The sequence below is a fragment of the Entelurus aequoreus genome, linkage group LG04, assembly GCF_033978785.1.
Source record: "Entelurus aequoreus isolate RoL-2023_Sb linkage group LG04, RoL_Eaeq_v1.1, whole genome shotgun sequence".
NCBI lineage: Eukaryota > Metazoa > Chordata > Actinopteri > Syngnathiformes > Syngnathidae > Entelurus > Entelurus aequoreus.
This window is the reverse complement of record NC_084734.1, coordinates 59,807,844-59,823,113: the sequence shown is the minus strand read 5'-3', so window position 1 is coordinate 59,823,113 and position 15,270 is coordinate 59,807,844. Positions and strand designations below refer to the sequence as shown.

Sequence of the window (15,270 nt, the reverse complement as noted above, 5' to 3'; positions counted from 1 at the left end):
AAGGCTGTTTTAGTAACACTCTTAATGTGTGACTCAAATGAGAGTTGAGTCGAAGATAATACCGATATTCTTTACCAAGTTGTTTTGTGTAATTGTTTTCTTGTTAAATGTCAAAGTGGTGTTATTAATTAACGGCCGGTGTCAAGCAGGACCGATAATAAGCATTTCCGTTTTCTTAGCGTTAAGATGCAAAAAGTTGCTAGACATCCATTGTTTAACTTTATTTAGACACGCCTCCAGGTGACTACAATTTGGTGTGTTGGTCAGCTTTAGGGGCATGTAGAGTTGTGTGTCATCAGCATAACAGTGAAAGCTAACAACGTGTTTGCGTATGAGGTCACCTAGCGACAGCATGTAGATGCTGAAGAGTGCAGGGCCAAGAACCAAACCCTGTGGAACTCTGCACGTTACCATAACATACTCAGAGTTCACATGGGAGACACACTGCATCTTGTCAGTAAGATAGGAGTTAAACCAAGAAAAGGCTAAGTCCTACATACCAATAAGTGTTTTGATACATTTTAATAGAATGTTATGATCAACGGTATTGAAAGCAGCAACATGGATGACTCATCAGCATCCATAGTTAGCAATAGATCATTTTTAGTCGTTTTTGCGAGGGCTGTCTCCGGTGAGTGATTAGTGCATGTTTAAGTTATTAAACTATCACTCCATGCTTGATGGAAAACTTTAAGTTTAGTCACATGCCATTTGCGTTCCAGCTTTCTATATGATAGTTTAAGAGCTCTGGTTTCTTCTGTGAACCAGGGGGTACTAATGCCTTTTAGGGGCCTTTTTTAGCTTTAGCATTGCTATATTATCAATGACGTTGCGCAGGGCATCAGTAAAGTTGTTAGTGGGGTTGTCGATAGAGCCCACATCATTTGGGAATGGTGCCATTACCGAAGACCGTAGGACAGTAGGCCAGCAAGAGCTGTAGTTGCGACAGCATTAATCCGCCCATGGCATTTAACACTGAGGTGTGCCGGCTTGTTAAAGGCCTACTGAAACCCACTACTACCGACCACGCAGTCTGATAGTTTATATATCAATGATGAAGTCTTAACATTGAAACACATGCCAATACGGCTGGGTTAACTTATAAAGTGCAATTTTAAAATTCCCGCCACACTTCCGGTTGAAAAACTCCTTTGGATATGATTTATGCGCGTGACGTCACAAAATCCACAGAAGTGGTTGGACCCCATCGACCCGATACAAAAACCTCTTGTTTTCTTCGACAAAATTCCACAGTATTCTGGACATCTGTGTTGGTGAATCTTTTGCAATTTGTTTAATGAACAATGGAGGCTGCAAAGAAGAACGTTGTAGGTGGGATCGATCGGTGTATTAGCGGCTAAGTACAATACTTACAGCAACACAACAAGGACTACTTACTACGCCTAGCCGATGCTTGCCGCCAAACCCACGGATGAAGTCCTTCGTCGCGCCGTCGATCGCTGGAACGCAGGTGAGCACGGCTGTTGATGGGAAGATGAGGGCTGGCTGGCGTAGGTGGAGCGCTAATGTTTTTATCATAGTTCTGTGAGGTCCGGTTGCTAAGTTGCTAAATTAGCCTTGGCGTCGTTAGCAACAGTATTGTTAAGCCTTACCAGGCTGAGAATTTTTAACCGTGTAGTTACATGTACATGGTTTAATAGTATTGTTGATCTTCTGTCTATCCTTCCAGTCAGGGGTTTATTTCTTTTGTTTCTATCTTCATTTGAGAACGATGCTATCACGTTAGCTCAGTAGCTAAGTGTGTCACCGATGTATTGTCGTGGAGATAAAAGTCACTTAAAATGTCCATTTCGCGTGCTCGACTCTCATTTTCAAGAGGATATAGTATCCGAGGTGGTTTAAAATACAAATCCATGATCCACAATAGAAAAAGGAGAGAGTGTGGAATCCAATGAGCCAGCTTGTACCTAAGTTACGGTCAGAGCGGAAAAAGATACGTCCATCACTGCCTCTCTAGTCCTTCACTGTAACGTTCCTCATCTACGAATCTTTCATCCTTGCTCAAATTAATGGGGTAATCGTCGCTTTGTCGCTCCGAATCTCTCTTGCTCCATTGTAAACAACGGGGACTTGTGAGGAATACTAGCTCCTGTGACGTCATGCTACTTCCGGTACAGGCAAGGCTTTTTTTATCAGCGAGCAAAAGTTGCGAACTTTATCGTCGATTTTCTCTACTAAATCCTTTCAGCAAAAATATGGCAATATCGCGAAATGATCAAGTATGACACATAGACTGGATCTGCTATTCCCGTCTAAATAAAAAAAATTCATTTCAGTAGGCCTTTAAGGATGAGCTATTGTATCCTCCAACAAAGTTTAGTGAACCATCTTTAGCTATTAATTTATTTGTTGCCACAGAGATGATTAGTGATGTAGAAATCACTAAAACACTGCAGACTGTGGAAGGATGTTAGCCGCTAGCTAGCTAGCCATGTTTTAAAGCACCTCTTGTTGAGCGGTGTTTCAGTGTTATAGCTTCACCTTTATCGTTAGTTTTTCATCCAAAATTCGTTTATTTTCCCTTTTCTGTCTACACATCGTGTCTGCTTGTAAGTACGCCGTGTGTGTGCGCGCGCTAGTGTTGTAACGATACTAATATTTTGGTACAGGTACTAAAATTATTTTGGTACTTTTCTAAATAAAGGGGACCACAAAAAAATTGCATTATTGGCTTTATTTTAACAAAAAATCTTAGGGTACATTAAACATATGTTTCTTATTGCAGTTAAGTCCTTAAATAAAATAGTGAACATACTAGACAACTTGTCTTTTAGTAGTAAGTAAACAAACAAAGGCTCCTAATTAGTCTGCTGACGTATGCAGTAACATATTGATTCATTTATCATTCTATTATTTTGTCAACATTATTAAGGACAAGTGGTAGAAAATTATTTATTAATCTATTTGTTCATTTACTGTTAATATCTGCTTACTTCCTGTTTCAACATGTTCTGTCTACACTTCTGTTAAAATTTAATAATCACTTATTCCTCTGTTGTTTGATACTTTACAATAGTTTTTGATGATATATTGGGTATCAATCCGATACCAAGTAGTTACAGGATCATACATTGGTCATATTCAAAGTTCTCGTGTGTCCAGGGACATATTTCCTGAGTTTATAAATATAATATACATTTTTTTTAAACGAAAGAAGATGTTGTGATGCCAAAAAATATCTACGTAATCACAGTAGTTTCGACTCTATACGTGCTTGTACTTCATATCATTGCAGTGGATGTCAGGTGTAGATCCACCCATGGCGTTTGTTTACATTTTGATGCCGGTGAGCTACGGTGTGTAGTGAAGCATGTTTAGCAATTCCTCGTCCTACAGGGATGATACTTGTAAGAAACTTACTTTATTTGTCGCCATGGAGGCGAGGATTAGTGATTTAGAAGTAGCTACAACACTGCCGACGGCGGATGGACGTTAGCCGCTAGCTAGCTAGCTATGTCTTAAAGCACCTCTTCCTGAGGGCGTTTCAGTGTTATAACTTCACCTTTATCATTAGTTATTTAGCCAAAATGCGTCCGTTCTCCCTTTTCTGTCTACACACTGTCTGCTTGTAGGTACTCTGTGATTGTGTGCCGCCGAACATGCTTGTCTGCTCGTAAACCAGCAATGTCACGACGTGACTTCAACGTGGGCGCGGGGGGATGCGGGACCGGTACGTTTCAGAGACTGCATCGTACCAAAAATTATACTAATACCGGTATACCGTACAACCCTAGTGTGCGCATGCATTTTTTTTTTCAATGTAATTTTAATTGCTGTTGCTTATTGTAAAAGGTAACACAGGCTACTCTATGTTCTGCACCCCTTGAATTTTCCAATTTCGTTTGCCAAATATGTAAATGTTTTTTTTTAATTAGAGTTAAAAAAAGATAACTTGGTGTTTTGTTGCTATTCTCCACAACAGAGTAATTGTAAAACTAAGCACATGAAGTGCACATGCATGTAGAAATAATGTTACATTAATAATTTAGTTTGGAATAAAATAAAAACATACTGTTGCAGAGTTTCCCCTAGACTGCCAAGATACCTCTGGCAGTGAGGGCGTGGTCAGGGCCGTGGTTATGAGTGTGGTCACCATGACGTTGAGTAATTTGCACAATTTGCCATGATGATATTTGTTTCCTAAAAAAGGCTCAATGTATACATTTAAAAACTAATATTTTCATTTTTTTATCGTTTTGACATATTTTCTATTGCTGCTGCTTATTGCACAATATACTTTGTTGAGATTTTTTTTCAAGTGTCCAGAGTTTTTTTCTTATTACAAACAAAGAGCAACAAATCTAGTATGTAGTCGGGTTTAGAACTCTACTTCTGTCCCTCCAAAGTCCCTGACGAAAGGCGAGCAGCAGCGAGCATCACGTCACACTTGCTTTGTGCTGTTGCTTCAGTTGAACTTTCCCTTTTCAAAAGCCACCACTGTCCTCTTAATATTTGCACATTTTGTAGATCGCTGTCCACAGATATATCTGGGATATATTATCATTACGTCAACATTGCAAACATGCTGACAATGCTCCAGACAATGGCGTGCGATTTGTTTACATCCGGTTTCGGCGGCACGGTTTTTGGTAATCAGTTTTTTTTTGGTGGTTGAGTTTTCAGTACATCACTTGTAAATAGTGCGCAAATAGGCTATACATAATAATTCATACTGTAACGACCAGCTGGTGTTAATGTTTTTTGTTCGTGTGGCTTGGATTTGATGTTAGTTTTTTCTAGAAATGTCCGATAATGGCTTTTTGCCGATATCCGATATTCCAATATTGTCCAACTCTTAATTACAGATACCGATATCAACCAATACCGATATCAACCGATACCGATATATATACAATCGTGGAGTTAACACATTATTATGCCTAATTTGGACAACCAGGTATGGTGAAGATGAAGATAAGGCCCTTTTTTTAAAAATTAATAAAATAAGATAGATTAAAAACATTTTCTTGAATAAAAAAAGAAAGTAAAACAATATAAAAACAGTTACATAGAAACTAGTAATTAATGAAAATGAGTAAAATTAACTGTTAAAGGTTAGTACTATTAGTGGACCAGCAGCACGCACAAACATGTGTGCTTACGGACTGTATCCCTCCAGACTGTATTGATCTATACCAGGGGTCACCAACCTTTTTGAAACCAAGGGCTACTTCTTGGGTACTGATTAGTGCGAAGGGCTACCAGTTAGATACACACTTAAATAAATTTCCAGAAGTAGCCAATTTGCTCAATTTACCTTTAACTCTGTTATTATTAATAATTAATGATATTTATCTTTGTGGAAACACTGATCATCTTAATGATTTCTCACAATAAATATATATAGAAACAGATAAATATCAATATGCAACACTTTATTTTTATATTTTCTCTAAGTGCACATTTTTCAAATTGAACATTTTCAAATGATCACTTCTAAGACAGTCTTGTGAAATCACAATATCCCATTTTAACTAGCTAGCCACTAACATTTTTTAACAAATCATGAATTACTTTGCACCATGTTTGTACAAATAATAACTCATGTAAAATACAAAAGTAAACTCTCAAATTTTTAAATCATGTCACACTTTGAACTGGACACCAAATCTGTTATCTGTTTCTTTGTCAGTTAGTGGGAAGCCTGGCATTGCATGCTGTTAACTAGTGTGTTGTACTCTGGTGTGTAACTTGACACTGCAACTCTGAGTGAGTCTTGCAGATGTGCATCAGTGAGGTGTGTTCTGTGTTTGTTCTTGATGAAGTTCATGTCAGAAAAGGCTGATTCACAAAGATAAGATTTTTCCTCATTGTTTGCGGAACCTTCTTAATCTTTTGGACATATTTTCACAGCAATCTGGCTTTAAGCTTAATTATGATAAATGTAGAATGTTAAGGATCGGAAATCTAAAGGGAACGTCCTTTCGAATGGAATGCAAAGTGCCTGTTTTGTGGACAGATGGACCGGTTAACATACTTGGTGTTGTTGTCCCAGAAAATCTGGAAGATCTAGGCTCAGTAAATTATGATAATCGACTAAGAAAGCAGGACACAATTATGCAATTATGGAAAGGGAAATCCCTAACCTTGTATGGTAAAATGTCTATTGCCAACTCGTTAATTATTCCTCAATTTATTTATTTGTTTTTGTCATTACCAGCTCCATCACAAAACTTTTTTAAGATTTATGAGCGGACGGTCTTCGATTTTGTCTGGAACGGCAAACCAGAAAAGATTAAAAGAAAGGTTTTGTACAAAGAGTATGAATATGGGGGCCTGAAACTTCTCAACCTTGAAGCTATGTGTCTGTCTTTAAAAGCATCAATTGTTCCAAAGGTGTATTTAAACATTGAGTGGTACACAAATAGCCTGTTGGACAAAAAACTTGTACTGTATCAAAAGAAATTGTATCCTTTTTTCAAGTGATCCCCTCCCAGAGAGTCTGCTGGGAAACATGGCGGGGTTCATAAAGGAAACAATCCACTCATAGTGGTGTTTTCAATTTTTATGTGCCAGAAAAAAGAGGCGATATTTTGCAGCAGTTAATATGGATGAACTCTAATATTGTAATAGATGGAAAGCCTTTCTTTTGGAAAAATATGTTTGAAAGAGGAATCATTTTTGTCAATGATATTATCAATGAGAATGGTAAAATTATGAAGTATGATGAATTTAGAGCTATGTATGGTGATGCTTGCTCAAGCTTTTCATTTTATCAACTAACTGGAGTAATTGGGAAAAGATGGAAACAAATAATTAATTATGGAACTACTAAATTATTAGTTTGTAAACCTCTAATAAGAAATTCTAGTTGGCAAAAATGAACTAAAATAAATAGAAAAATATATAATTTTTATTTAATAAAGAAATCTTTGAAGGCTGCCTCATACAACACAAATGGAAAATGGGAGGACTTTTTTGACTGCCCGTTGCCATGGGATGCCATATTCAAACTAATCTATAAAACCACTATCGATGTGCAAAATCGTTATTTTCAAATTCAAATTATTTATAACTTCTTACCCACAGGGAAAATGTTAAAATTATGAAATATGACAGAGTCAGATGATTGCCGATTTTGTTGTCAGGAGCCTGAATCCACCCTGCATTTGTTTTGATATTGTCATATTGTGTCTTTGTTTTGGGTGGAAGTTGAAAAAATGTGTTTAAGGATTGGTTTGTTTATGAAGCTTAATGTGGTTTCTGTTATTTTAGGAGAGTTCATTGACAATCATGATTTAGTCAATTTAATTATAGTACTCGGTAAAATGTTTATTTTTAAGGCCAAAAACAGATATTCACTTAGTATTACTTTCTTTAAAACATTTATTCAGTATTTTCTAACTTTAGAAAGTTACATGGTTGAAAACGATAATGATGCCAAAAAACATTTAAAAAAAGATGAGAAGTCCTCAAAGGCTTATTTTGAAAGTATAATTATGTTTATAGATTATATGATATCTGTTGTTGTGTTCCCTAATTTGAGTGACCTGGACATAATCTGGACTGTACATAAATGCTTATTTTGAAAATGTAATTTTGTTTATAAATTATATGCAATCTATTGTGTTCCCTAATTTTTTTCTGTGTACATGAATGAAGGTGTGTGTTGCTGAGTCCGACTTGGACATTATCTGGACTGGGCCTGGTTTAAAAAACCCTTTAAACAAATCTAATTTCATTGACAACCTGGTCTGTTGAAGATAAGGCCCTTTTTTTAAAAATAAAATAAAATAAGATAAATAAATAAAAAACATTTTCTTGGATAAAAAAGAAAGTAAAACAATATAAAAATAATTACATTAAAAATAGTAATTAATGAAAATGTTAGTGGACCAGCAGCCTATACAATCATGTGTGCTTCAGGGACTGTGTCCCTTGCAGATGTGTTGTCTGTGTTGTGGGAACCAGAATATTGGTAGCAGAAAGAATTAACCCCTTTTGTGTGAGTGGGTGTGGATGAGTGTGCATGGGGGAGGTTGTTTGGGTTGATGCACTGATTGAAAGTGTATCTTGTGTTTTTTCTATGTAGATTTAATTTAAAAAAAGTATATATATATATATTTTTTTTTTTTTTGAATTTTTTTTTTTTTTTTTTTTTTTTTTTTTTTAGAACAGGCCCACGGGCGACTCGTCTGGTCCTTACGGGTGACCTGGTGCCCGCGGGCACCGCGTTGGTGAACCCTGATCTATACTGATGAAACAACCCTTTTGTGTGAATGAGTGTAAATGGGGGAGGGAAGTTTTTGGGGTTGGTGTACTAATTGTAAGTGTATCTTGTGTTTTTTATGTTGATTTAATAAAAAAATAAAAAACGATACCGATCATTTCCGTTATTACATTTTAAAGCATTTATTGGCCATCTCTAGTTTTTTCCCATGTTTGCAAACACACGTCTGTGCCTGAAAGGTGATTGGCGGAGAATGAGGAAGTTTAAAATAGCGTTGGACTTTGTTTGATATCTTCTGGGGGCTACAAATAAGTTGTATTACTTTAATTTGTTTTCAAGTTAAAAAAATATATATATATGTTTCCAAGGTGTGGTGGTAATGAAAATGTTGTCGGTGCGCCACAACATTAAGGGAAAATCCTGAGTTATGTAGTATAAAGGTTGAGCTCTAATCCCGCTAGCTTGATGCTAAAGTACAATGGACAAACTCATAAACAGGTTAATCCAAAGTAGCCTGGCCCGGGTACATGTATAGACGAACAATATTTCACATTCACATTCATACTACCTATGAACAATTTACAGACTCCAATGAAGCTAATATGCATATTTTTAAAATGTGGGAGCTAACTCGAGTGCCCAGAGAAAACCCACACTGGGGCTTTACGATTATGGCCAAAATAATAATGACAATTATTTTTCATCAATATTGAAATCAAGAATATTAATCACGATTATTTACTGCTAATTAAAACATATTTTATTGCACTTTCTTTTTTAAACAAACATTATGTGAACGTTGCCTTCATTTAAAAATTAAACTATAAAAATTAATAGAATTTACAAAGGGCTAACTAAAATAAATATGACATTGCTGAGTGCAATCATAAAGTGCAAACAAGTGAAAAAATATTACTATGCATGAAAGGCACATACAGAGGAACACATTTATTTTACTGCTCACAGTATATATAGGACATATGTCTCTGGCCAAATAAAATTGTCTATCCGTTATTTTTTGCAAGTCTTTGAGAGGTGGACGGATACAGGGTCCCTCGGTGCACGATTGATATTACGGTCATCTTTATTTCGCTTTTGTAGCTGTATACATGTTAAAAAAAAATGCTTCCATGTAAAAAAAAAAATATTATTTTGAAGGTGTGGCAGCATTTATTTATCTTGCAGTGGCGGTGCACAGTCATTTACATGTAGGGGAAACTCTGCCTATTTTTTACCTACTTTTTTGTCTTTTGCCAATCACACATGTGAATAGTATCAACAAAGACTCACCCTCATTACTTCTTTTTTTAGGTGGTATGGCCAAGAGAAGGATTACAACGTCCTAGTGATGGACCTGCTTGGCCCCAGTCTCGAGGACCTATTTAACTTCTGCTCTCGCCGCTTCACCATGAAAACAGTCCTTATGTTGGCAGACCAGGTAGCCAAAACACACATTAAATTTCAATGCCGTCTTCTCTGATGATTATTTTTGCTTGAAAGAAAACTGCACTTTTTTATTTTATCCAGGATTCAAATGTTAGATTGTGTTCTATATAGTAAAAACTGTTATCGCAAGGTGGCTAACAAAGCAGGTAAATGGGATTAATTTATTCCACATATAAAGCCTTTAAAAAAAAAAAAACAACCAATAATGTTTTGTATACAAGCTGTAAGTATGTAATGTAGAAACAGGCGCATTCATAATAGCATGTAATACTTAAATATGTTTTTTATTCCTGTCCGGATTGATTTTACAGAACGCTTAGGCTACTTCCGTCATACTTCAATTTTTTGTCTTTCTTTTTTCCATACATGCAATGTTGTCAACAGCATAAAGAGCAACTGGTGCCTTTCCTACTATTATTCACGGCAGACTCAGTTAAAACTTCGGAGTGTTATCATGGAGCACTAATCCTAAATTTTTCATCAGCAAAATAAGAACGAACTGTAACAAAACCGTCGCAATGTCCACTCTCACTGGAAAGCAGACTGAATGGAAGGCTGTAGCTTTCATCAAAAAACCTGCGCTCTTCTTGAGCTGGTAAATTCAGAATAGTCCTGAAGTAAAAATGCTAATAGCAATTGAGCATATTGCTGAGTTTTGCAGAACAGTCTGCTGGTCTATTTCAGATATCTTGAAGTACATCCACATCATAGACACACTGCCTCTACTCCAGGCAAACCGCATGTTTTTAGCTTACATCATTCCAACATCCTGGTTTCGGCAGTGCTGTTTTTGTGATAGTCTTTCCAATAAAAAATTTCTGTGGCAAAAATTACGAAGTAGCACTTTAGGTAGCATATAAAACAGTATTTTTGGTCATTTTAATAATTTCTGCAACTTCTTACCTGGGCGCATTGATTTCTCAAAATGCAAAAACACTAGCATCAAAAACAAGACCATTGAGAGTGTGTTCTGTGTTTTCTATTGCTAATCATGGCAGACTTCATTAGAGCCAACAACTACTTTGGAACAAATGACGATCAAGAACCTTATATTTTTCAGCCTGAAAATACAGAGGATGAGCTACAAGTTTTAGAAGCTGTGTGTTAAGCAGATCCAGCTGTAATGACAAAGTGCTAATGAAACTGTGCTAATGAAAAACACTAGTGCTAAACGTTTCAACAAAATAAGAACATGACAGAACTGTCAGTGGTATGGCGACTGATGGGATGGCTGTATCTCTTAGCCCAAGACTTAGGCTTAATCCAAATTCTCCCTCTTACCCTTTCCCCCTTTGTCTTAACTAGGGCTGCAACTAACGATTAATATGATAATCGATTAATCTGTCGATTATTACTTCGATTATTAATCGGATAAAAGAGACAAACTACATTTCTATCCTTTCCAGTATTTTATTGGGGAAAAAAACAGCATACTGGCGCCATGTTCTTTCAACTTGCCAAATAAAACAAGGAAAATGCTACAAAAATGCACACTTTTGACACCCCTGCTATAGATAATAAAAAATTAAATCTGATAAATGTATCGTTAAAAAGCAGAGCCTGACGACGCATGCGCGTTTATCACAACTCTCTCACTCTCTCTGTTTCTCCCCCTCCCTCACGAATGCTGCTGCACGCAAAATTTGTTTTGTTTTTAACCTTCTTAACCCTGAACGTACTTTGAAAATACACGCAACCCTAACTCAAAATGCCGGACATTTGAGGCATTTAAGAAACACTGCCCGGACAGCCCCGCAAAAGAGGACATGTCCGGTGAAAAGAGGACGTATGGTCAGGACCTAGCCCGGTCTGTTTCACCGGACATGTCCTCTTATGCTAGCAGCTAACGGGCTACGATAGACTGACCATACGTCCTCTTTTCACCGGACATGTCCTCTTTTGCGGAGCTGTCAGGGCGGAGTTTCTTAAATGCCTCAAATGTCCGGCATTTTGAGTATTGTTTACACAACGTGCAGTACGCTACTTAATATGTCCGTGTCGAAACTTGTTTGGTACACCTCCGCACCAAACCGAAACCCCCGTACCGAAGCGGTTCGATACAAATATACGTACCGTTACACCCCTATTATTTTGATTATTGTTTCTCAGCTGTTTGTAAATGTTGCAGTTTATAAATAAAGGTTCAACAAAAATAAAAAATACAAAAAAAACGTAGCCTCAGCGCATGCGCATAGCATAGATCCAACGAATCGATGACTAAATTAATCGCCAACTATTTTTATAATCTATTTTAATTGTTTTAGTTAAATGGTAAATGGGTTATACTTATATAGCGCTTTTCTACCTTCAAGGTACTCAAAGCGCTTTGACACTATTTCCACATTCACCCATTCACACACACATTCACACACTGATGGCGGGAGCTGCCATGCAAGGCCCTAACCACGACCCATCAGGAGCAAGGGTGAAGTGTCTTGCTCAAGGACACAACGGACGTGACTCGGTTGGTAGAAGGTGGGAATTGAACCAGGAACCCTCAGATTGCTGGCACGGCCACTTTCCCAACCGCGCCACGCCGTCCCCAAGTTAGTTGATTAGTTGTTGCAGCCCTAGTGTTAACCCTCCCCTTTGGCCCTTAGAATCTAATGCCATGGCAAAGTGTTGAAATTACTCTCCTAGGAATTCAGACATCGCTTGAGTCTCGCTACGTCATCAACCCTCGCTGCTTTGCTGGCAGTGACGTAAAACAGATGCTTGTTTACTTTCAAGATGCCGTCGCACAGGATGTTCGGCTTTGCTAGGCATCAAGAAAAGTTAGACGTTTTTGTTGTCATTTTTGAAGCGGATCAGTTGACGTGTGTCCTTGTGGAAAAAAATGTATCCGATAGTTATGCCATTACACGTTGGCCTCTCGTGTGTTTCCAGACAATAGCCAAGTCTGACTGTAAATGTACAGACTTTTCACAAACATGTAACATGTTACATCGCTGATGAGGCAGATAAGAAAAACAAGGAGCACAGTATTTCGAAACAACAGACAATGGCTTCAACCGCGTTGCCAGCTCGTTGAAAAAAGCTGTTAAAACATGCAATAAACAATTGAAAACATTGCTTGTGTGGCTGTACTGTTTATTCTTTCTACATTGATCAAACAAAGTTACAGGTGTTTCTAGCAAAATATAACACTTAGCCCTTTCTCTTTACCTTACGGAGAATTCGTACACCACTTGATTGACGTGAACGCGTAAAACCAAGTGTAAAGCGCTAGAACAAGGGGGCCTTATGCTCTCGGTTTGTAGCGATGTCGTCAAATCAAATTTGAGAGACAATATTTAATGATTCAGTCAGTCCAAATCATTAGCTGGTAATGTGTGGAATTTGTAAGTGTCAAACTTTTTCAAACTCAATGGCGATTCTGCAGCATCAACTCCAGTAGCAAGCATTATCTCTGAGCTCTCAATAGTAGCCTGGGGTGCTGTGAGCAAAGCACAGTATCACTGCACCAGAAAAGTAGTTCCTCTGTTAGCTCCTACAATCACATTGATGCAACACCTTGGTTAATATGCAGATCATTGCATGTAAATGGAGCGTTGTTGGCGAGTTTGTTTTTTTGTGGGTTTGGATAGACTAATTAGTAGAATCCCCATTACCATCCATCCATTACCTGCATTGTTAGCCGCCTCATCCCAGCAATTTCTAAAATGCATAGAAAAGGGAAAAACGTATGGATTGTGGATAGGCAAAATTCCAAAAAAGTCCAAAAAGGGCCATAGTTCAAAAAGTTATCAGAAAGCTGATAATTGAATTTCACCTTTTTTTATTGCATACTTGCTGTTTTTAGCTCAGCAAGTTCATCTAAGTGAAGGAACAACTATAAACACAAATAGTCAAAATCTGCAAATGTCTGGGAGATAAAAGTGAAATATTTGACCTTTTCATTTTAGATGATCAGCAGAATTGAGTATGTACACACAAAGAACTTCATCCACAGAGATATCAAACCAGACAACTTTCTCATGGGCATCGGCCGTCACTGTAACAAGGTAAGACATGCAAAAAACAGTTTTCAATACACGTTGATTGTATATAAGCTGTCGCCAGCTATGGCTGATATGAACTTTACAGTCTAAATGTAAAGATGTTTTACCAGTAATCATGGCTATGACTTAAGCCACAAAAATACTTGCCAAAGTACACTTTAGCCCCTTTTTCACCAACTTTGAAGAGTCGTCCGTGCACTTCTCATAGTTTCTATTATTTTGCTGCATTGTCCAATCAATGAAACAAACAAGTTTGCAATTGCACGCCATCTTTAACATTGTGTGTGAATGAAACAAGTTGGTTGCACCAATCACCATTCTGTGCACACAGCCTGCCCTAAAATGAATGTTGGTTTCTGAAAAGACCCACAAAGTACTTTTTTTTGGAGAAATTTGGGGTTATTGAGAAATAATTTTTTGCCCTTCATCTGTCTTTTCTGGGTTCAATGGAAACGTGCAGAGTTTTTTTTTTGTTTTGTTTTTAATCCCAGGTAAGTTGATGCGGTGAAAAGGGGGCTTATGATTATAAATTGGCTGGTCAAGGCCATCAGTGAATGACATTGGGCTTTCTGTTCAAGAGAGCAACCAATATATGCTCAAATAGTGGTTTATTCTATGATGACATCTTGACAATGCAGTTTTAATTTACAAAAGCTTTATGCTTCATCACGATTTACAGTACCTTCTAATGCAGTGGTATACACACCAACTTTCATGTTGGTGTAGATTTTGTGCAACCCTAACCTGCTGGGTGATTCAGGTTTGACCAATCCCACTTGAGCAGAAATGTGTGTGGCTAAGAGAATTCTCCTGAGGACCCAAATTGCATCAACATACCTGACTATTATAAGCCTAATCCTGCCAGTGGGGGAAGATGAACAACTTGACTGTGTTTTGACATCGATGGTCATTAACCTAACCTTTGACTTTAGGTTGTTTGCCCTTGGGAAGACATTCGTAAGCAAGTTTTTTCCACTACTCTGTTTTGGGCCTGGGTCTTCTGGCCCAGAATTAGCTAATTTTCCATAGGGTTTTTTGGTGATCAAGAGACTCGTATGAAATTGAAAGTTTCCCCTACATGCTTGCTTGTTCCAGTTAGCCACCCCAAATGTTGTCTCCCCAAATTTTGTCACATGTCTTAACTTTCCCAATTCTATCTCTGCGCTTCAAATTGCTGGCACAACATGCCACTTGGAAAAGGTAGATCTATACCTCAACAATAAATGGCATTGGTGTAATTCAAAGGAAGGGTAAAGTTTTGCTGGAGCAGTGGTTTCCTGGATGACACTTTGTAGGCCACCGATAGTTGCATTTGGTTAAAGAGTTGAGTTGTTGTCTGTCATTGACTCCATGTACTGTTATTTGGCCTAGAATTCCTGACCGCGCCCCTGCTTTTAAGAAAACTACTATGACAAGGTATATGACTAGACAAGAAAAACATTTTTTAATTTGGCTGCACGACGCATGCATGACATTTTGTGTATGAGCTTTTGAAGTGTTGAACTTGCAAAATAAAATACTAAAATGAAATAAAATCAAAGTTAAAGTAAAAAGATACATTTCTTTTTTTGTAGAAGGGGTGTTCTGCATCTCTGATTTTGCAGTTGTCAAGACAGGGTTTCCCCTATGTGT

The 15,270-nt window shown here is 37.5% G+C and overlaps 1 protein-coding gene across 6 annotated transcripts in view; it reads left to right on the top strand.

The window, feature by feature from the left end:
- csnk1a1 (casein kinase 1, alpha 1) overlaps window positions 1–15,270 on the top strand; it is a 76,468-nt gene that overhangs the window by 29,152 nt on the left and 32,046 nt on the right. For all 6 annotated transcript variants that reach the window (XM_062045385.1, XM_062045382.1, XM_062045384.1 and 3 more), the window contains exons 3-4: window positions 9,503–9,629; window positions 13,543–13,641. In XM_062045385.1, coding sequence (XP_061901369.1) covers window positions 9,503–9,629; window positions 13,543–13,641 — 226 coding nt within the window. The remainder of the gene's footprint in view (window positions 1–9,502; window positions 9,630–13,542; window positions 13,642–15,270) is intronic.